Below are 23,924 nucleotides of genomic sequence, written 5' to 3'. Positions count from 1 at the left end.
TAATTGTATAATGTATGATAAATTTAATGTATAATAAATTAAATTTTACACACATATTATAAAAATATTAAAATAATTTCCTTATATTTTAAATATGTTATAAAACTACATATTATTATTGCAAAAAATTCAGAAAATCAGATATTAACCATATATAAAAAAATCAGATTGATCTATAAAAGAATCGATAGTTGCTATATACTTTTCTGTACTTATAGCTAAATTGTTATTCACAAATTTATTCAGTTCTTAACTGCAGATAAAAATATATGTTTACTAATTTCATTAAAAATAATAACATCAAGATCACGTAACGCAAGAAAGTGTAAAAAAGGACAGGAACAATGAAAACAAAGATAAATAATGGAAAATAAAAATTGAAAATTAGAATGATGATATATTACAATCTGACGACAAATCTAAACGTATATAAGATAGACGTAGATAAGATTCGTTGTAAAAATTTTAATTGTTCTCAACTTTTTTATTTCATTTTCCAGATTATTTCTCGCTTGTAATTTACCATAAATTTTATGTATAAATTTCCAATATTAACTTTAATCATTTTTCTTATATAGTGTTTCCACGTGTTTTCTTGCGACGTGTCTTGTACTTCTTTTTGGATCGATGGGAATCCTTGTACGTATATTTTAATTCGTCAGACTGATATGCATCGATTGCAAGGGGATCTTCACAGGCAGATTTCGCTTCCATCAATGCCGCGAATAACGCAGGGTAGTCTGAGTAATGATATCCTGAAAGAAACATAAGGATATTACTGATAAATTGCGAGTAATTTCAAATAGAAAGATATCAGGCGTGCATTTCACAAAAGAAAGTTACAAAATAACAATAAACAGTCAAATTATAATCATAATTGTGCATTTCTAAATTTTTCGTTTAATTTTCAGCGTATTTTCAGCATTTATAATAAAGAACTTAATTTTCGTGAATGTTAGATTTCCTAAAATTATGTTAGTGCGAAACCCCATACAATGTAATAATTAATCTTATATATATATATATGTATATACACAATATAAATATACAAAATATACAAAATAAAATTACAATATTAATGTTGTTGACAATGGTCAATAACGATAAGAAAAAATGCATCGAAGAAATAATGTAGGAAATTTTTAATGGTAAAGATAATTTACTGAACAGATTCCATTAATTCTAAAAAATCATTTAAGAGATATGCATAACAGTAATTCTCTCTCTCTCTCTCTCCCCCTCTCTCTCTCAACAGGAAATATAGACATATATTTTGTAAGAAAACAAAGACTTGTAACGTTGATTATTATACATTGAACATTTGCAAAAATTCCTTCTTATATTTCTACATGTAGGAAAACATTTAAATTAGCGCATTAAAATTAGATATTAGCAAAAAAACATAGAAACATTTTATTACACTAAAACTTATTACTTATAAACTATGAATTATATTATCACGTATTATAAACTATGAATTATATTATCACGTTGCATTGAATCGACTCGGATTGATACGCACATGATATTTGAGATTGATTTTATGATGGACATCCTTTAAACGATTATTTCTGATATCAGACAATGCTAAGTAATATCTTGAATTCGATAAATCGTCTAAAATTGCAGTTTTATTAGGGGAGAAGTTTGGAAGAAAATAGATGGACTAATATTAGTGTCAACTAATCTAGTTTTTGCACCATAACATATATTTTTGTAGATTGTTTCGCAAAATTCAATAATCACAATAGAATCTCTGCATTCAAAGTATCGCTAACAAATATAATTAATTTGTATTCGTCAATTAGTATCGCTCTCCATATTATTATAACACATTGAAGAGAACAGTTCTTGATAACATTTTGAAAAATTATAAATTAAATATAATACAGAGGCATGTTGGGAGTCGGCGTGGAAAACGGTGCGCAAATTAATAAATCAAAAACAAATTAATCACAAATGGTCAACACAATTTTCGAAGTCTTACGAATGTTTTGGCTCTAATTATGAGCCAGCGTAATATTAGTGAGTTACAATAAAATCCTACCGTAGGACAAGGAGGAATACGAAGGTACTTGAAAATCCAATTATATCTCAACACAGCTTCATGTCCGTAATTTCAAATATCTTCGTGCTGCCTCTTAGTCTACGGCAGAATGCTAAAAGAAAAGAGGATGAAAAATGCAGGTTTATTGTGAATATTTTATTGTAACTCTCATTAATATTATGCTAAGGATAGCTCGAAGTTAAAACCGAAACGTTCATAAGACTTCAAAAATTATATTGACCGTTTGTGATTAATTTGTTTCATTACTCATTAGCTCATTATGTTAATTTACTTTTTTTTCTAACGCCCATATATGCATGGTATTTGATTTATTGTTTCAATTATTGGGAGTCCATAATTGATTTTTTAATTGTTACAAACTTTATACTTTATATGCTATTATTTGGTATTCATAATATCTAATAATTTTTTTATCACCATGATTTTATTATATATATTTTTACAAAAAAACTTTAATTAAAAATAATGTTTTTATTTATACAACTATATTCTAATATAAACCTAGAAAATACTGTATATAAAATAAAATAACCTATAAATAAGTAAATACTGTAAATAGGTAAATAAGTACGAATAAGAAACTCAAGAATTCTAAGCAATAAGCTTGAAATTACGCATTCAAATATAATGTCTAATTATCATATAGTTGCATAAAATTTTTTGTAAAAAATGTGATATTTAAAGATTTTTACATAAGTCGTTTTTATTTCGAATTATTCACATGAAAGAATAACGCATTAATTTTATATCTCTGTGTTTTGAATTTGAAATTGTTCAAAGATTCGAAATTTTCTGCTATCTCGTCTTCGTTGCTCTTTCGTGAGTCTCTGTCGTTTTGCCTGTCAAACGATATTCTCCTCATCGAGTGATTCCCTCATATGGAACATGTGAACGTTGTAATGCCTCAGCAGACTGTGCTTGTGCTTGAACTTGGCATGACACATCATGCATTCGAATTTGGCCTCCTTGCCGCACTCAAGTCTCTTGTGACGCTGTAGAGAGATAATTCTCCGGTATTGTCTGTTGCAAGTGTCACACGGGAACATCTGGACGCTGGTGTATTGCTGGTTATAGTTTGCTGAAAATATAAATATTCACTGGTTAGATCGAGATATCAATTAAAACGCTGATTGTCACTCGGGAGAAAAAGTTACACGCGGAGACATCTTGTAGTTCACAAGTTCATAAAATATAAAGGAACTAAAAAAGCATTGAAATTACCATAGGACAAAGTTTACTCGGTGTTTAACACTTTACGACAAGATATCCCATTTAATATTTATCTCTGTTTTTCGTATTTTTTAATGTTGAATAATGTAGGTAAAATATCATTTTGATACATGAAAATATTTTATTTAGCAATATATAAGGTAATCAGTATACAAGATATTTTTGTAAACAGATACTTTATATAAAAAATTCATTCTTGACAGTTGATTAATTTTATTTTTTATAAATTCTATAAAATTTGTAGGCGCTTTGAGATCTAAAAAGCTTTTCTAATCAATTTTTAACGTAGTTGATTTTATTTTTTTTTAATCATGTAATAAAATTGTCAATGATCGAAAAGACTCATTAACAAGTAATACATAGTATTGTTATCGCTAATAAAGAATGAGGTGAGTTTTTGGATGAAAAAATAAATAACTCGATTTTAAAAAATAACCCGGAATAAAGAATATTTCTTTATTAATAATATTAATAATAATAATTATATAATATTAATTGATATAAAAGATAAAATTATAATAGACATTCTTCCATTCGATAAACCTTCCAAATAAAGAGAAAAGAAAAGGAAGAGAAAACTAAAAATATGAATTTAAATATTGGATATACCAACGAGATGCAACGAAGGGGAAAGGCGTTGCGATATTAGTTCACCCCCTTTTTGCTCGATACGCTTAAAAATCCTAAACAAGGACTAAAAAGAGAGACGGAAAAGTTGGCGAGAAAACATATAAAACGTGTACTTAAATATTAAGCAATAAGGATTCGCGCGCGGTAACAAGAGTCTCGGAATAACGAGGTCGATCGCGGCCGATCAACTCCGTTAGCGGACAAAACTCCGCCGAATCGAATCGGCATCCATGATGAAGATCATGGTTAATGAGCTATGGGCAGAGATGTGTAACGAGTATACCTCGCATCATCTCGCAGGCAGACAGGCGTAGAGATGCGAACGTATTCGCAAATACTGATATCAAAAATACTGACGTGCGTCTCATGTTCGAACGCGCGTCGACTCTCGACATTACTTTCGTTCTCTTTCTTAGCATCTCTCTTTTAATAATAATAATTTTCTCTTTCTCTCATCATATCTGTTTACATGCACCCGAAAACTGTTGCCATTTCTCTCGATAGCTGCGGATTCTCTAACCAATCCAAGAAAAATTTTCATCTGGCGAAAACTTAGACAGTATCCTTCCTTGCAATTTTTCGGTAAGGCAATTGTATCTTGATCATGGTTGCCACCTTTTCGATTTTCGGCCGATGACATCAGCTTTTTGAACAAATCCCCGATTCTTCGGCAGACGAAAAAATTTCCAGCTGATCGTTTTAAATTTTGATGCCCTTTTTTTAAGTTTCGCGCGTCAATTTTCCTTCGGTTTCGAAAAGAAATCTGGTTGCTGACAGGCAGACCAGATCTGATGATCTTTTTTTTTCCAAGAAAACACTGAAACAATATTAAAATTTTGATAGTGGCAATCAATCTCCGGCGAGGAGACCGTCAATCTCTAGCGGAACACTTATAGCCAAAAGGTGACAATAATGCTTTTGATATCCATAGATAAATAAAATTTATTTTGAATTATCTGAAGGAAACATTAAATTTCTTCGTTTTTCAAATCTGTAAACTGAATCACAAAATAAAATGAATCTAATTGTAAATTTTTTAATTGACTCCCCTGGTGAAAATTTTTCTCATAATTTTTATACGAATTGCAACATTTTTCAGAAATACTCAGAAATATTCGGAAAGTTTACATCTTCTCTCAAAATTTTTCAAGTAAATTCTAAAATATTCTGAAATTTCTCATTCCATAATTTTTAAAAAATGTTTGTTAATTTTTTAGATTTTATATAACATTTCATCAGAAATTATACTTACAAAAACTTTTAGAATTTTCTTACGATATTTTATAAGTAACATATATGAAAAATTCTGAGAAAAAATGTAAATAGATTTTCTGAGAAATGTTCCAATTCGTATAAAAAATGTGAGAAAGTTATAAAATTATATAAAAATTCTGAAAAATTATATAGAAATTCTGAAAAATTATATGAAAAATTCTGAGAAAAATTTTCACGAGATTAAAAAATTAATAGATATTTCGATGTTGATGAACCTTTTTTAACTTGGAAGTATTTCAAAGAGCCCGCAGATGAAAGAAATCGCAATAATTTGGTAGACATCCTATATACATATTTCTATATATATATATATATATAATATATATGTGTGTATGTATAAGTGTATAAACGTGTATAAAAAATGGAAAAGAGATTTATATAAATCTATGAGTATGGTCCCGCACGGCGCGACAGGCAGGTCGATCCCATCGATCCGTACTGAAAAGTTGTATGAATTAAATACTATGTAAAATAAGTATTAAAGCTGCAGAAGTAGTGAAAGTGAAATGTAAATACCTGTGAAATCATTGCTGCGTAAAGAAAACGTACATTAAATAAAAGAGGCACACGGACAACAATTCTTAGGATCGCAAGACCAACCTGTTCGCGCGATCGAACTCTTTGAAGGCTCGTAAATCGCATAAACGTACAAATGATCTTTATACGATGTGTCGATCATATTCTCCGATTTCGAAATCGATTGTGTTACTAATCTTCTTTACGCTGTCTATAATCAGACAAAACTAAGCAAGCGCAAATAAACACGAACAAAAAAGTTACTTCAATCGCGGATACGTCTTTCGTACATCGTTAAAGCAAGTTATTTGTTCGCGTTTGTTTATACTCGCTTGTTTAGACTGAACTCGGCTTAAGACACGCGCGAAGCGATTGCGAAATGCGAAGAATACTTTGTACTTTATCGGATTCATAACGTAAATCTTTCTGTCACGTTTGTTGAATTATTCTTTACATTGCATAAATATATTATGTAAAGTTTTGGTAAAATATTGAATCTTTCTAATCTATCGCCAACACGCCATTCTATTAAAAATGTTAACAATGGTCAACGAGTCAACAACTGTCTCCCTGCTATGTAAGATACTTGTGCGAAAAATTAATTTTCACGTCCGTATTCGCGATCACGGGCGAATTATCTGGAATAACAGATAATTATTCTCTATCATAAGCGCCTAAATGCTCTCAGGTAACCCATCTTCTGAAGATTGTTTCGCAAACACCACCAGTAACGAATGCGCGAGTTCGGTTTGCATCCTCATTTATCGTCGAAGATACGCACTTCAGAAATCCTCTATTTATCTTTCGAATAAAATCCACCACAAATGGCACAAGCATTATAGCGTGAGGCCACTGAAGCAATGAGCATTCGACATAAAGACGCCATATTTATTTACATAAGATGCTCATTAGGCGGTATGCTTATGCAGCTTATGTCATTTTGTATGATGGGCTTAAAAAACATGATCTACAAAATTATGGATAACGAATGATAATCGTATCATGAGAATAAATTGAAAGTCTTGAACTATTTTTTTCTATGCTTAACAAAGGAGGTATATTATCAAGTAAAATCATTTTTAGATTTTCCGTGAGCTACATGCATAGGGAAAAGTGGGGAAACTGTGCGCATCCTGATTTGGTATTTTTTCAATAGATGAAGACATCACCGTGGTGAAATTTTTATGCAGGAGATCATCCTTTTAAGATATAACTACAAGAGATACGACGTAAATACTAACCAGAGAAATACGAAAAAGTGAAATCACATTTTTTCTTGTTATTTTAGCATTCAAAAAATAAGGTGGTAAATCCGTATTTTTAATTTGTTTGTTTAAAGTTGCATACGTTATTAAAGTATGTTATTATGTGCGTCTTTTGAACTGTTATTTATTAAGTTTTGTTAGGAAGTGTTGAAGTAATCGTATTTCATATCGAGTCAGGTCGCAGCGGGCAATTGTGAGCAAGCGTTTTGAAATGCGCTCAATTACCCATCTTCCATATAGGTACTATATGATTAGCACTAATTTTTTCGTTTCTTCTTTGCATTATTATTTTATTTTGCCAAAGTCTATGTGCATTATTATTATATTAGTTCTGTATTTTTGCTTAATATATAGAACATATACATATATTTGAAATATATTTAATATATATTTATATTGCAATATAATAAATATATATTTTCTGATTTCTTTGTCAACATTCTATAATTTATTCATTTCTTTGCGCACGACTTTTGTTTTGCGCACAATTACTCGACGCGCGAGAAATTTTTTCGCTTTTCCGTTTTTTCCTTTTTGCCAAATACAACCTTATTTTATGAAAATCTGTTCAATATGAGGATACGTAATGATAAAATGTTTATAGTTTCTACTTCCATACTTATATCGCTTTAAATTTGGAAAACATTCTAGGACAATAAATTTCCTTTAGATGCGCACAATTCGCCTACTTTTCCTTATGAATGTTTCGTAATATGCAAAAAAATTGAGATAGATATATAAAACACGTTATGTATGATCGATAAGAGTCTTAACTTAAAAATCTAAATTTCACCGATGATATTATCGGATCGTTTAATATTACATTTGAATTTTTCTTTATGATTACATTTTTTCAAATCTCATCGTATTTCACGTATTTCACATGAATGTATCAAGATTAAATCATAATGCGCAAAAGACTGTAGAAATTTATAGAAAACACTGTTTTCAATTTATACAAACATTTTTTGTGTTTTCTTGTGCATATAAAAAGGAATTTTGTAGCCTGAAATATTTGAGTTGTGCACAGTTATTATTATGTTGGAATGTACTCGTGATCTTTGAGAAACAGATCTCAGAATGCCTTAGTTGTGCGATTTTTTTGGTGGCATAGTCACAGTTGCGGAATAAAATGATAATAATATTCTTACTTATTTCTTAAGAATATAAAGTAAATTATAAAGTAAGATTATAAATTAGTATAAAGAAATACGATCATGTATGTATAATTTTTAAGAGTAAATACACTGAGAAAAATGGTCTGGTTGGATTAAATAGTAATTCTGGTGGAAAATGGACGAATCAGAATTTTCTGGTTAAATCTATTAGAATTCTAGTTGAGATAATTAGAATTCTGATTGATATAATTATTCTGGTAAAAATGAGAATTCTAGTAGATTTTACCAGAAATATTGTATCAACCAGAATTCCTGTTATCTCAACTAGAATTCTAATAAATTTAATCAGAAAATTCTGATTCGTCCATTTTCAACCAGAAATTTTTTTCAGTATAGATAATGTATTTATAATAGAATATATATATATACACTCTCTCTCTCTTACAATAAAATCTCACTTCAAGAGAGTAAAAATACAATGGTACCATCACTGCAAGAAATTTAGAGTGTACACATATACATATATAGATATAGATATCTAATATAGAATATATATTATATTCTATGTTAAACATATATATACACCGTATAATTTTTTAAATATATATTCATAACAAATGAAATACATAAGAACTATGCTATTTTTTAAAACAGAAGTCCTTTAAAAAAAATACGTTTTTAAAAATTATGCACAATATACTCTTGTACTTCTTGCGCGAATCTTAATAAATAGGTAAAAATATTAATACTATCATTTTTCCCTCGCACTATAAGTCTTGTACAAAACAACTACGACGTTACTGTAGCGCATAGTGATAGATTTTAGATGACGAATTATTTGCGCAGTGCACAGTAAAAATGTGATCACGTGAGCTTACAAATCCAAGCAGCAGAGTTATGCGAGCTATTAACTAAAATTTATCACCAACCCCCAGGAAGTAAAATTAAACCAATAATGCTCTTCTAAATTCCTTAAGTAACCCAATATCTTACAAATAAATTGAAACGCTTTGGCTCGTAATCTTGCCGCGCGTTTCTGAGTACGATTGTCCATTCCTTATCTTACAAAAAATTAAGATTCAAGATCGGCAACGTTTTGTGTTAAATAAACTGCGTTAAATAAAAATTAAATTATTTGTAAATGTAAAATGTACCAATGTGCAAATTTTGAATTTACATAAAAATCAAATGCGAGGTATATATGTAAACGAAACATCGTTGAATCCTGTAGTGGTTTGAAGTACGATTTAAAAAAATATGACGTTTTAAAAAAAATATTTGATATTTCTGGAAAATATTTGTTCAAGTTTTGCAAAATTTTCTTAATTGTTTTCACGAAAGTCATTAAATGATTTGTACATATTCATGCAAATATTGGAAAATATAATATACCTATGTCTCAAATCTCTCATTTTACAATAGTAGCTTTAAACATTAACAGATCTATAATATGAGTCAATATTTCATAACATATGTTCTGTATGAAGAAGTAATCATTTTTACATTGGATCGGATTTAATATACACAGCTTTTTAACTTTAACCCTCTGTACGCGATCATTAATTCTCCACCGGTAAAGTTGGTTTGTAAAGATAAAGTCAATACTTAGTTGTGAATTCTGGGGTAAATAAATTTAAATCTACAAAAAATAAGTAAAATACAATTCAACTTCTATTATAGTAAAAACTCATTGTTAAAACTTCCACAAGTATACAAAAATCTTTTTCAGCTTTTTATACTATCCGGAATATAAAAATCTATCAATAAATAAAAGAAGGGCAACGAGCCAATTATACTGTAAGATATTTAATAATCGTATATATACAAACGTTTCGACACCGATCGGGTCATTTTCAGTGTAAAACAACAAACACTCTTACATAAAATATCGGAAATTCAGTCAAATTATAATGTCCAGTAAAAAGTTCGGTTGTATTCATAAAATGCGGTCCATATGTAAAATATCAAAGGAGATCTCATCTTACTTTTCATAATTCTACAATCTTATATTGTCTTAATGATGTAAGATAGATGCCGAGAGGAAAACGCAATTAACAAAGTTATATTCAATAAAAAGTAAGCCATAATACAATTGGATATGACATCGTCGAGTATAAATGTCACATCCAATTGTATTATGGCTTACTTTTTATTGAATATAACTTTGTTAATTGCGTTTTCCTCTCGGCATCTATCTTACATCATTAAGACAATATAAGATTGTAGAATTATGAAAAGTAAGATGAGATCTCCTTTGATATTTTACATATGGACCGCATTTTATGAATACAACCGAACTTTTTACTGGACATTATAATTTGACTGAATTTCCGATATTTTATGTAAGAGTGTTTGTTGTTTTACATTGAAAATGACCCGATCGGTGTCGAAACGTTTGCATATATACGATTATTAAATATCTTATAGTATAATTGGCTCGTTGCCCTTCTTTTATTTATTTAAAAATCTATATTAAAATTGAAAATTGACACATATAACATCAAAAAATCTATTTTCTCTCATTTCTGGAATATAAAACTATTTTTACTATTTCATGTGGGACCCAAACAACAACTTTTTGTGATTAAGGTTCCGCAGGGGCCCAAAAATCGGACTTTTTAATATCCTCCTTTACATACTTTAAATTCGTCATGAATGTATTTACATCCAAAAAACTTGAAAAATTCAGAGAATTTTAAAATTTATTTTTTCTGTGGCAACCCTGTTCTAACTTAAAATTTTGAATAGTGGTTCGCAAAATTGAAAAACTTATAATAAATTTTAAGTGGTTAATTGTAATTTAATACTTAATTTAAACATTTTTTTGTTTTTAACTTGATTTTAAAAGAAAACATGACATTTTAAAATTAAAGGAAAAAATAGATGAATATCATTTTATATTTAAGGCAGTCCTAAGTACAGTCTTAAGATGTTATAAACGAATCTCACAGAACATACTAATATCTTAAGACATTATTTAAGACAACCTTGAAATAAGAAACAAATTATGAATACCGGGTACAGAATTGGCTCAAAGAGGGTCAAAGAGAAAAGCCGCGAATTCGAGGGGCTTTCAAGATTCCCGTAAAAGATTGGACCTCGCACACTTGTTTAATACTCAGGAAGTATTCCCCCTTCCTCTGCCCTGTGACAAAGACGCTTAAGACGCCGAGGAACCTTCGTCGTAGCCCATCTTTTGATGATGCCGTTTAAAGTGCACGGTCAGATTTCCGCGCTGCCGCGCTTTGTACGGACATTCCGGGCATTGGAAGGCCGGCGGCTTGCCGCCGCACTCGACCGACTCGTGGCGACGCATCGTGCTCTTCCAACGGTATCCTTTACCACAAAAGCGGCAGCGGAACTTCCGCTGTTGTTCGTGCGACACACCAGTCATTAAGACAACGCTGAGGTCATGCGGTTGCGGCAGCACCTCGAACGAATCCGGAAACACGACCTCGTGGGTGGTCACGGCGCGGCCACCGCTGTTGTCGCCGCCGCTGCTGTCGTCGTAGCTGTTGTCGCCACCGACGACGTTGCTGTTGCTGGCACGTCTGTTTGCCATGGCGATGTTGGCCCGCGTCAGCATCGTCGGTGCAGACGCACGGGACCCCTTCTTCGTTGACGGCTGTTGCGGTTGCTGCTTAATGTTGGAACGCAGCAGAGACAATAGCGCGCCCATGCCTGTAACAGGAACCCAGCGCCGGCGGAGGCGCGAAGGTGGTAAAGAGATTAAATTTTTGAGAAAAAATATAGTTAGCTTGCTGGCTCGCTCGCCCGCTTACACATCTCGCACGGTTACAGGGCGAGATTCCGAATTCGTCGTTATTATTGTCGTTCGTCTTAGTCAAGATCGTGCTTGTGACGATGTGGCCAAGTTATTCCACTACTCTATCAAGATTATTAGTTTATCTGAGAAATTATTATTATTATTATTAGATTTCTTCTATGAAATAGACTTAATACATATTTGCAAACACATTTTGTTCGTTCTTTTTTCCGGTTAAACCATTATTCGTGTGTGTCTAAGCCACTACCTTCTTTGTAAAATAACTTTGCCACAAGTTGAGCATGACTTGAAAACCTTAATGGCCGTGGATAACGAATTTCATTGGACGACGACAAAAACGCACGAAAAGAATAAAGGAAAATAAGGGAAAATAAGGGATGAAGAAGGGGGGAAGTTAAGATTTTTCCAAATGTGTTTGTATGCGATTAACAGAGATCAGTGAGATTAAACCCGTAACCAACCCAACACACAATGTCAGCCAATAGCCCGAAGATAAGTGCGCCCAGGATCAAACTTCGCCAAGGATACGTGGCTATGCGAAGAGGCGTGAAATAAACTGCGTAAGGCGGGAATGATGGATAAGAGGAGGCTCCGAAAAGTCACTAAGTTTAGTTCATAAACAATTCCTTTGACAATTCAAACACATATCTTCACAAGCGATTCATAGCAAAAGTAACAACGTGACGTTTATCAAATAATAGATTTCTCTCGCGAATTATGCACAGCCCCTCCTCAGCTCCAGCCTTTCCACCTCAAGTGAGAAAACACCAGTTTCCAACCCTCCAAACAAGATACCCAAAAACAAGATGCGACGATGTAGAACGATCTTGCGTTGAACCAAGTTAAAATAAAAAAAAAGAAACGATTATTTTTTAATGTACACCCGAAGATTTATATAATGTAATGCGATATATATAATGTTCATACACGTATACATTCATACATGTATTAAGAAAAGTATATATCGGCAACTATACATATGTATATGCATATTATACATAAATTTTGGAGTACCCGTGAAGGCGAGACGATGAAATAACAAATTAACAAAAATACAATCTATTTATTTAACTTATGTGCATCGATCAAACAAATGCAACTGAACTCAATTTGTCGATACTCAACAAACGAATATTAGAAAAAGGAAAACGAAAAATTTTCTCTCTCTCTCTTTCTCTGTTTGTATGTTTTTTTATCTCGTTGAAATCCCATGTACGAAGAGCATGTGCTTGGGTAGGCTTCTCTTCGTTAACAATCTTGTTTGACAGATCGGACACAGCAATTTCTTCTTGCCACAGTCGTACTGCACGTGGCGATTTAGCGAACTCTTATTCTTGTAGCTGCGTTCGCAGTACATGCAGGGGAAGGGCTTCTTGAGAAAAAACATGGTGGATCCAACAGATTGACCTGAAACAGAGGATCATAGATGGCATCTTAGTGCTTGTTCTGATAATCTATGAACGATCGTAAGGAGTGCGTAATAGACTTCTGATAGCTTCTGAATCAAAGATTTAAAATTGGTCGATAAATTGTCAAGCGTTAAGATTCGGGCTCGGCCGTCGAGTTTCGACGAGCAATCTGCGAAAAACTATCGTCTCAATAATAACGTTTCGTCGGGGAACAACAAAGATGTAAATTCATAATATCCACGTTATATTCCTTTCTTTTTACTTTGTTTTCACAGTTCTATCTCGCTGAAAAAAAAACTTCTCGAAGGAGGATTAGGGTATAATTGTTTAATTTTGATGCTATTAAACATGTTAAAAACACTGAGATATTAATATTCTACATCTATCATCCTAAGTGCACAATTAATGGATTAAGATCACAGGACATATTTCATATAAATATATAAATATGGAAATATTATACGTATTGTTTTATATGTATAATATTTCCGTATTTATATAATACATTTCTATAAGTATATAATTTCTATATGTATAACATTTCAGGATTAGGAAACATTAATTACGTGATCTTTTAAAAATAAAATCACAGCAGTTATAAAGAAAATAACGTAAAGTCTTTTAAATTATTTCTGCAGATTTATGTGTTATTGTGCATACAGCAAATGAATGGTACGCATGAATGAAAACAATTAAATCAAATTTAATAAATGACATACCTTCGAATCCAGATTGTTGATTAAAATTAAATAATAAATATGATATAAATTAAAACGGTCTTAAAAATGCTCTTTTCTTTTTTTATATATACATAGAATATATTCTATACATATATCTATATGTATAGAACATAATTCTTAATATATATTTATTATCAAATTATTTCTTCATGATTAAATTAATAAAACTTAGGAAAGGAATAATATTATTTCATTAATAAATAACGACTCATTTTATCTGTTTTCATGTTTTCATAATTTCATCGTTTATGCCACAATAAAATAAGATTTATTTTTATAAAAAATATTCCAAATATAACAATTGCCGCTTTCAGAAGGCATTTCATTGAATGCAGTCAATTGCAGTCAGTTACAAACTCGGTCTATATTCGAATCTTGGAGCGCTTGGTGTGTAACATCTTGTATTGGATCTGCCGAATAAATTCGCCGTTGCCGGAAGTAAGAAGAATCGGCCAACATTCCGGGTTCTCGCGTATGTGCCGGTGCAGCGACTTCCTCCATTTATACGTCTTCGAACAGGCCAGACAAGTATTGCACTCTGAAAAAGAAAACAATACGTAGGTTTGTCAGTAACTTCGATCAGGACACACGAGAAACATCAATGTCTTTCGGACAAATATGAACGGGACTCGGCTCGGTTTCTAATTTTCATCACACCGTGCCTCTCGGGTATATAACATGATCTCTTGTTCAACAAACAGATCGATAATGTAAATTGTAGAGCTAATGATACAAATAATAAATAATCAGTTTGAATATCGATACTTTTAAACTTCAGTTATAACACTGAGGGATTATGCAAGTTAATATAGAGAATAACAGTTGTTTTACGAGAAAACAAGTTAATCCACTTTTTTTAAATAAAAAGCACATTGGTAGATTATATTGGATATGGTTAACAATTCAAAAAATGAAAACATAAATTTACATGATCAATAGTATATTAGTAACACTTTATTGTGTTACTATTATGCATGCACAATCCTGCTTTTAGTACCGTTAATAATAATATAATAGAAAAACTTACTCTTACATTCAGCTCTTTAATTTTGCAATTAATACAACATGTTTATTTTAACGAAATATAAAAACGGTATTGTTTCTCGCCAAAATAATAATTAGCTTTTGATTCGTTTCTCAAAAGACAGAGATCTCGTGAAAAATAGAGTTTGTGGGCGTATTTTATATGTGGAAGACACAGCAAAAGCACACAACAGATATCGACGTTTAATCGTTCTCTTTATTTCGCCATCTCCTTCTTCTCCTATATATTTTTCTCTCGTTCTTCGACACAGTGGTGGCGTCGAAATCGCGCTAATCAATCATCGATAGGGATCGATGAACTGTTCAAGCAGGCGCGCTACAAGTTAGAGTAATCATCTATACTTTTTTTTTATAAATTGTGGCACTTTAGTTAAACAAAAATAAATTTCTCGAAGCTTAAGAGTAATAGTATGTATTAGTTTTATACACATCAGAGTAAATATTTATTTACAAAGGCATTTGCACGCATTCATGCAAAAATTTACACTATTTTACAACTCGCATCTTACGAAGATTATGCGGTTACCAAAGGGATTGACAAATGCACGTGAATGCTCGAAACGTAACTTCATAGAGTTGTTAACGTTTCTTAAATCTTATTACACTTGGTAGAATTACTGGGTGACTATAGAAATATTGTTAACAGTCTTGTATATTTAAAATTTAACTTTGGTTTCGTCCCCGTTCTGTTGTCCCCTGACTACGTCACCATCACTCCTACCATCCATTTCCGGAGCTCTCAGCCCTGCTCAAAGCCGTGTTTCGTTCGCATGTGCTTCAAAAGGTTGCAATGTAATTTTGATCTTTTTGGGCAATATAGGCATTGATATTTCGGCGCTTTTCCGCATTCCTCCCTCATGTGTCTCGTCAATGAGCTGTAATACACGTACATGTTTCCGCATTTTTTGCAGGTGTGCAGGTTGGTCTGATTCCCAGGAAAATAATCTGCAAAGAAAAATTACATATCCGGATTAATACAAATCGTTTAAATTGATTTCATTTCGATAGTCGCTGATATTCGCCAAAGTGTTATTTTTTCACGAGTTATTTTTACAGATTTACAGAAAAAATAATTATATTTTTCCCGATCGTTATGATTATTATTAAAAAGAAATATTTGATAATTTGTAAAATATCGCGTAAAAATGAAACTAATAGCGTTTTCGAGTACAGTAACTTTGAACCTAATTTAGGTCGATTAATCCAAAAGTACTATGACCTCGTTCAATCGGAGAATAAAATAGAATATGTCATGACGTCATTAATCCGACCTGGATTAAGTTCAAATCTACTGCCTCGAAAATGCTATTAAACATTTGATTTTCCATCAAACATAACAACATAATATAGTACAAAAATCATAATTAAATTATTAATATAAAACTAACAGAAATTATGTAAAATTATTAATATTATCCCAATATTTTTATTTTAAACAATATTATATATACAGAATTTGATTTACATTCAGTTTTAATTTAATCCAGAATTATTTTAGAGAAAATAGAATTAAAATTTCAGGTAGACTAAAAGTCGAATATCAATGACCAATCCTCCCATTGTTACCCGAGTATGTATTAATATTTGTCTAAACACACTGAAGGAGAAGAGCGCACATGGAAAGCCTGGAGCTACGCACCTTCTATATTTTTACGTGTATTTTCTTCATATTCTTCTTGTAAATAGTCCAGCCGTTCCTGTCGGCGTAGACCAGATTATATAATTGTTAAAAACAAAGACAGAATGAGCACGAAACAAATGGCAAAGCAAAATATAAACTTGCGATAAACATAATCGAACTCTCTCATGCACTCATTAGTATTCCCTCATTATTAATCTTGACGCCACATAATTATTACATCCTTAACCATTTTTATCAATACAGACGGTAATTTGTTTGCTAATTAACAAATCTCTTATAAACTTTCTCGTATGCAAAGGAGTTTTTATTATAAAATATTTTTTTCATGAAAATATCAAATAAATATATTTATTTTCATTTACTGAAAATTTTTAGCTTTCTAAAAGATCTTTTCATATTGCTTTAATGCCCAATTTAAATAATATTGAACACAAGTACAAAAATATTAAATTTTACAGGAAGTATTTTATAAAAAAAATTTTACACTGTGTGTGTATAGTGAAAATGATAATATGCACATACCGTATTGATTGAATAAACATTGATAGTCACTCGCGGAGTTTTATTAGTCTATAAAAATAAAAGCGAGTCTATCAAAAGAAGTTAATCTCATATTAATTAAACAAATTTAATGGACAATAGAAAAAGATCATATGTCACAAAAATCTATTATAAATATAAGTAGTGTATTAACATTCCATACTTTAGAAAGACGTGTATTATCATTTCTACAATATTCTATCATCAAAAGATATGACTTAACGATACTTTTGCCTTAGACAATTATTTAACAATATAATCTATTAACGTTGCATATTTGTGTTAATAATAAACTTATTTTACATAGCAAAAGATGCTACAATATATGAAATTTCATAAATATTTTATGGCATAAAGCACCGAATATCTCTCGAATCATTTTTATTCTTATAACTGTGAAACGCAGTAAGTTTGAACACAAATATACTTTTAATTGTTTACAACGTTTATTGTAAACAAGTGTCACGTTTCGTAAGGACTGTCGGACTTCAAAAAAATTTCATTTGTTGATAACCCAAACGGCACAAAATATTTTTAAAAATATTAAAATGTTTTTAAATAATTCATAAACATTCGAAAATATTTTTAGAATATGTCTATGTCTCCAGATCATATCGAAAAAATATTATCAAAAATATTTTAAAAAGATTGCATGCAAATTTATTCAATAATTGTAAAATCGTTTGGGAATATTGCTTCACTGGAAAAATAATTTCTTTTCTTCTAGAAATAAAATATTATTTAAAATATTGCTGGTATTGTTAAAAATTGCCATAAAAGAGAGTATTAAAACCATTTTCAAATACTTCTAAACTTGTTAAGACATTTTAAAATATTATTAAATGTCATTATTAAAAAAATATTTTTTAATATTTAAAAAAATAAAATTTATAAAAATATAGAAAAAAATTATTTTTTTGAAAACATTTCTCAATATTTTGTGCTGTATGGGAAAAAAGCAATATTAACATCAATCAATACGATCACGAAGTGATAAGAGGAATTTCTTCGGCAATCACTCGTCGAGTTAAATCTTAGCAACCATGTTCCTTCTTCAAGTGATTCAATAGATTAAACTTCATCGGCATGATGTTGCGACAGTACGGACAGGTATACAAGATTCTGCCACATTCCTCTCGCACGTGCCGATTCAGGGCCATCCGCGACTTGTACGTTTTCTGGCATTCGCAGCAAGTGTGGAAACCTGAAACGGAAGGAAGAAAGCCATCTTGAATAACCGTCTTAATACACGTCGCGACAATCAACAATGCTCTCGCCCCCACAAAAGCATTTAGCATCGACATTAGCATTCTGCGTGCGCGGTATACATCCAATTTTTTCTGTGCCGTACCGGGTAGCTCACTAAGCTCTTGAAATCCTGCCAAATCCTTTGGACGATCTGAAACAGAGAGTGCATTCAATCATCTATTAGTAGCGTTCTGAAAAAATATACTTCGAAGAAAACAGAGGTGGCATTGGTCTTGGTCAATTCTGAAAGAAACAGCAATGATAGATAAAAATTTTACATTGAAAGAAATTAACAATTATAACATTCTGCAAAAAAACATAATTAAAAAATTCTTTAAAGTAGTGAAAAGGTTAGCTCATCAAAATAAGATTTATATTGCTGTTATTATTGAGTAAAACATCGATTCGAGGTTCTACTTAACGATGGGGGAAGAGCGAAAGGATCGCCATATTTAATATATCGTACTGGCTTGCTAACTGAGAATAAGACTGTCGTTTCGCTTTAGATGCTTTTATGATACTTTATTATTGGTATTACGAAAATACATGCATTTATAAATACTACGGATTATACAGTATCTTTTATAGGTAAGCGGCCGGCACTTCGTGCCGAGATAAAATTTTTAGATTATTATGCGGTGAAAAAGAGAGAATCGATAGTTTATAGTGTTGTTGCAGCAATATCTATCATCAGATCTCAATACTGATCCTCGGTGAACAAAATATTCATTTATATTATACTTTGTTCTTTCCAATGCTTGGCCTTAGATGTAGTGAGGTGAACATTTCCTACTCCTCCAATAGAATATCGCATTCTTTAAGAAAGAAAAAATGCATTTAAAGATTTATAGTATAGTTTAAAGCATAATACAGATGAGAGATAATCTTCTAAGCCTTATTATTGTCATTCAGTCTTCTTTCCTTTACGGTTTACCGTAGATTAAACTACGCTACTCGTTACATTGGTATATGAACTATCGCATTATATTTCTGCATATCTCAGTCGCATTACTATGATATATAATTACATAATAAAGTGTTAGGGAGGAGAAAGATATACTACAAATTTATACCACAATTTTCATTTCTATTTTTCATTTATAAATTTGTATGCACCGTTCATCTGTGAGATCTGAATCTTTTCACAAAATGTGCTGATCGCTGATTACAAACTAACGCAATATGTCAAACTATTTTATGATAACGACTCGGGAACTACCTCATCGCCTTTGTGGCGAGTTTAGGAAAAATATATTCTTCGGAGAGAACGCTTTCACGAGATTTCTAATCGGGACTACGTAGAAAACGGTCGTCGACGTCTCGAAATGACTTGCTCATAAATTCTTGCATTTTTGAACTGCAAACTCTTTCATTTCTTGAGAACGGTTTAAGAGTCATGGCAGTATGGCACACATGCCACGAAGAATCGTAACGACGACTAAGGCAATTTGACAATTCCTCCCCGATCTGGATCACCGTAGATCGTTTAATTGTTCGGCGAAGTAACTTTGAAGTGCTGCTCTGCCTGATGAGCATGCAGGATGAAGGCTTTGAAGGCAGCAAATGGGCACAGCGGACACTTGAATTGCGGTGGTTCACATTTGTGTTTCAAATAGTTACTCCACATCTTGTAGAACTTGCTGCACATAGTGCAAGTATAGCCAAGAACCTGATCGCCCATGTACATCTTCCGGTAAGCTGGAAACAGAGGGATCGAGTTAGTTAGTTAAGCGAAAGCTAACTGCGCTGTTCAAGCCTCGCAAAAGAAAAGGATTCAACAAAAACAGCAGTATCAGGATAGAACGATGAAAGCACTCGCGGATATCTAAGGTGACGATCAGTCTGACTTATGAGATGTAATCATTTCACATTTGTAAATAGATATAAATTCTAACTTCCTCGAATAAAGATACAATGAAAGAAAGACAATTCAAAACATTCATATCAGCCAAAATAGAAATAATTAATGCTTCTACATCAAGAAGTAACTTGCTTGTTCGACTTTGCAATAAACATGAGATGTTTGAACTGAATTTAAACAGAATCTACATAAAACGTGAAATTAATATATAATCGATATCTCATAAATCCAACTAAAGATTCTGATTATCTTAGACGAATATTTCTTGCCACAAGAAGATCGGAAATATGCTCTTTACGGAAGTTTGATGCATCCCTTAGATTTAAAAGCCATCCTAAAAATCAACGAAAGCTCGGAAAATTTTGCAAATTTAATTCACACAAGGACAACTACTCTATAAGTTCTAGAAGGAACCTGATTCGGGATCAGGAGGATTAGAAACTAATTTACCAAGCCGTCAAACATATTCTATTATATAAAATATAAAGCACTCACTGCTAAAATAATATATACAAACATTATTTCGCTTTTCGATATCCTCATGAGTTGTCATGTGAAATTTAAAATCGAAATATTAAACTAAAAAAAACTTTTGCGTTAATATATCTATTAACTCGTAAATAACTTTTCCTAACTTGTATTACATCATATATTCTCACAAATTTCTTCATTCATATAGAGAGAATCTATATCATAATATTCCAATAAACGAATACAATGAATTTTTTGAAGAATTTGCGAAAACACAGACTTTCCAAGGAATAACTGAAAAACAAAAAAACACCAAATAATAATAATAATAACAATAATAGTTGAATACAACGTCTTCTACATTTAATTCTCTTCTACTTATTTGCTACTATTTATTTTATATTTAAAATTTTATATCCCACTATCTTATTCTTCTGCATTCTTGCAATTTCTCAATAATTTTTATTTCCGTAGTCTGAATTTTATTTAAAGACCTTGTTCATTGTTATAGAGACAAAGAACCTAAAGGGTAAAAATTTTCCATAAGATTATTAATTGTTAGTACATATATTTTAATGTGCTTATAGATATTACAAATACATATATCTTAATCTAAATATCACTAGAAATTCTAAGAACAAAAACAACAAAATAGTATATTGTGCCTGTTGCAAAAAGAATCTTTAATTTATTTCACATTTAATATTACATAATTATATATAGTTATACTCACAGTACAATAGTCGTAATTTATAAATTATACAAGAATGAATGTAATAAAGTTCAACGAAAAATTTTTGGAAACAGAATTGTATGTTCGTGTACGTATTTTTCCGTACTTCAAAAATTTTTCCGTATTTCAAAAATAATAAGGATGTTCTTTTTTTTTTTTAATTAATGTCAGTATTCACAACATATTCATCATTATCATACATAAAAGAATATTTTCAAAAATTTACATTCCATAAATACATTGCAATCCTTCGATAGTAAAAATTAAAATTAAAGCTAATTTTTTCTTTGTTGCAATGAAATGCGACAATAATACTTGAAACTACCAATTTGGCTACCAATTTGAGAATAATGCGATAATAATGTTATTTTTGTTATACTATAATAATGTTATTTTTGTTAATTATTTTCCAAGTTACGAGGCTTCAAAGTATATATACTATAAGCCGGCTTATAGTATCGCCGGCATTTGCATTACCTAAGGTGTCAGACTGATGAGTAAAACCTCTTGTTGTTCAAGATCTGGATAACATTTTAAGTTTTACGTAGAAATAAATTTTTAGTACAAAAATGAAAATAAGAGGAACAACCTCTAATGACCTTGAACTTGACAAATGTTATCCAAGTCATGATCCTGAACAACATTCAAGAGATTTTAGCCATCAATATGACACCTTGGGTAATGCAAATGCCGGCGGCACTGTAACTTTGAAGCCTCGTAACTTGGAAAATACTTAACAAAAAAATAATATTATTATAGTGTTTTTAAAAGGTCTTGAAGTCAGCTATAAGAATATGTAATAAAAAATGAGGGATTTCATTAAAAAAATTTTAAGTAACCTTGACCTGATTTTGAGAAGATGACCTTAAGGGCATCTTCTTAAAGTCAACCAAGGTCATCAACTTCTTTCCCCCTTGAAATTATAAAACTTTTATCTGAAACAGTTTGCCTTAAACTTACAGATTTTGAGAAAATTGACTGGATAAATTAAAATGGTTCACCCTGTATATTATTCTCAAATAGTCTACTAATTACTATATCTGAAGAACATATTTATATGCAGGTTATAAATTCTTCTATCAATCAAATTCTTTTATCGGTACAATCAATTGTTCATAAAAATTGAAAAACTATAGCGGCATTCAGATAATTGGAGGATTAATAAAACAAAATATCATTAAAAGAAGAAATCATTTCATCACAAGAACAACGTTCAAAATCGGTTCGATAGTGCTAGGAGCTTTAATTAGGGAAGCGATTGTAGAAAATGCCGTGATGCTTCTTTCTGTGTTTGTCGATGCACCATTTGTGAGGACTCTTGTATGAGCATATGTCACAACTGAATTTCGGTTTCGCATTCACGCATTCGAACTTCCGATGCCTCCAGAGGGATCTCTTCACCGCGTAACTCTTGCCACAATCCGCGCACATATAAGTCCTCTCGCGCGTTTCATAGACAACACTTCCTCGTTGTTGATGTTGTACATCACCGACGTCGTATCCATCCATCCTCTTGTAAGACCATATCGCTGAAACACCAATGTCAAATCGGTTAATAAAAGCAATTAGCGACATCAGACACAAGAATTGAACATTAATTCTGAGAGGACTTCAAGACGATATGAATATTTCAATTTTATATTAATAATCGCAGGTAGTAGTCGAAAGAATTTGTCAATATTGCAAATATTGCTCTGAGACAATTTAATAAAAATTATTAGGAGTGCGAGAGAGTTAATTGCATTGTCGAAAATTGATTTTAGAAGGCGCTGCACGGTATCTCTTCCTGTACCTATCAACACACCACTTACGGACAAATCTCACAGTTAAAACTCTGTACTACCTGTTACCTCACATGTTTACACATTCCAACTTCCGATGTTTCGAGAGTTTTATCCTCAACGTGAAACCCTTGCCGCAATCAGTGCACATGTAAATCCGCTTGCGCACTATGACAGCATGTTTTTTTTGTGTGTGTAACGCCCTATCCCCATCGCTATTGTGTGTACCAATTTTCTTGTGAAGAGAGGAGTACGCCATGATAGGAGTATGCCATGATGAAGCTGAAACAACAACGTCAATAATCGTTTAATGGAAGCAATCTGCTAAGCACGTAATTGTAATTATAATTAATTTATTAAAATATCAACAATATTACATATATGTATAAATTAAAAAATGATAATAAACAAAATAAATATAAAAATAAATATCAATTCAATTTTAATTATAATAAAATATTTTTTGGGAATAAAAAAATTAATTAAAATCTTTAAAATTAGAGAATGAATATATTATGAAAGAAGGATGTGAGATAAGAATGTGTGTGTGTGTGTGTGGGGGGGGG

The 23,924-nt window shown here is 31.3% G+C and overlaps 2 protein-coding genes across 10 annotated transcripts in view; both read right to left on the bottom strand.

The window, feature by feature from the left end:
- LOC108726946 (longitudinals lacking protein, isoforms N/O/W/X/Y) overlaps window positions 1-23,924 on the bottom strand; it is a 245,629-nt gene that overhangs the window by 58,298 nt on the left and 163,407 nt on the right. Inside the window, exon 7 of one of the 8 annotated variants that reach the window (XM_018454795.1) lies at window positions 11,248-11,783. The exons of the other annotated variants lie outside the window; for them this stretch is intronic. Within the exon in view, the coding sequence (XP_018310297.1) occupies window positions 11,263-11,783 (521 nt within the window). The 3' untranslated portion in view covers window positions 11,248-11,262. Of the gene's footprint in view, window positions 1-11,247; window positions 11,784-23,924 lie in introns of those variants that run through there. 8 annotated transcript variants of the gene reach the window in all.
- LOC108726955 (zinc finger protein 853-like) lies at window positions 22,533-23,504 on the bottom strand. Of its 2 annotated transcripts, none has more exons than XM_018454815.1 (2): window positions 23,428-23,504; window positions 22,533-23,106 (listed from the first exon to the last, which is right to left on the bottom strand). In XM_018454815.1, the coding sequence occupies exon 2, from the start codon at window positions 23,084-23,086 to the stop codon at window positions 22,820-22,822; it is 267 nt and encodes an 88-aa protein (XP_018310317.1). In that variant the 5' UTR covers window positions 23,087-23,106; window positions 23,428-23,504; the 3' UTR covers window positions 22,533-22,819. The 2 variants fall into 2 exon arrangements, with proteins under 2 accessions (XP_018310317.1, XP_018310315.1); XM_018454813.1 differs by having other exon boundaries at window positions 23,421-23,499.

Source organism: Mycetomoellerius zeteki, unplaced genomic scaffold (assembly GCF_001594055.1).
Source record: "Mycetomoellerius zeteki isolate Tzet28-1 unplaced genomic scaffold, Tzet1.0 scaffold458, whole genome shotgun sequence".
In the NCBI taxonomy this organism is placed as follows: Eukaryota; Metazoa; Arthropoda; class Insecta; order Hymenoptera; family Formicidae; genus Mycetomoellerius; species Mycetomoellerius zeteki.
This window is presented reverse-complemented; position numbering and strand designations above follow the sequence as displayed.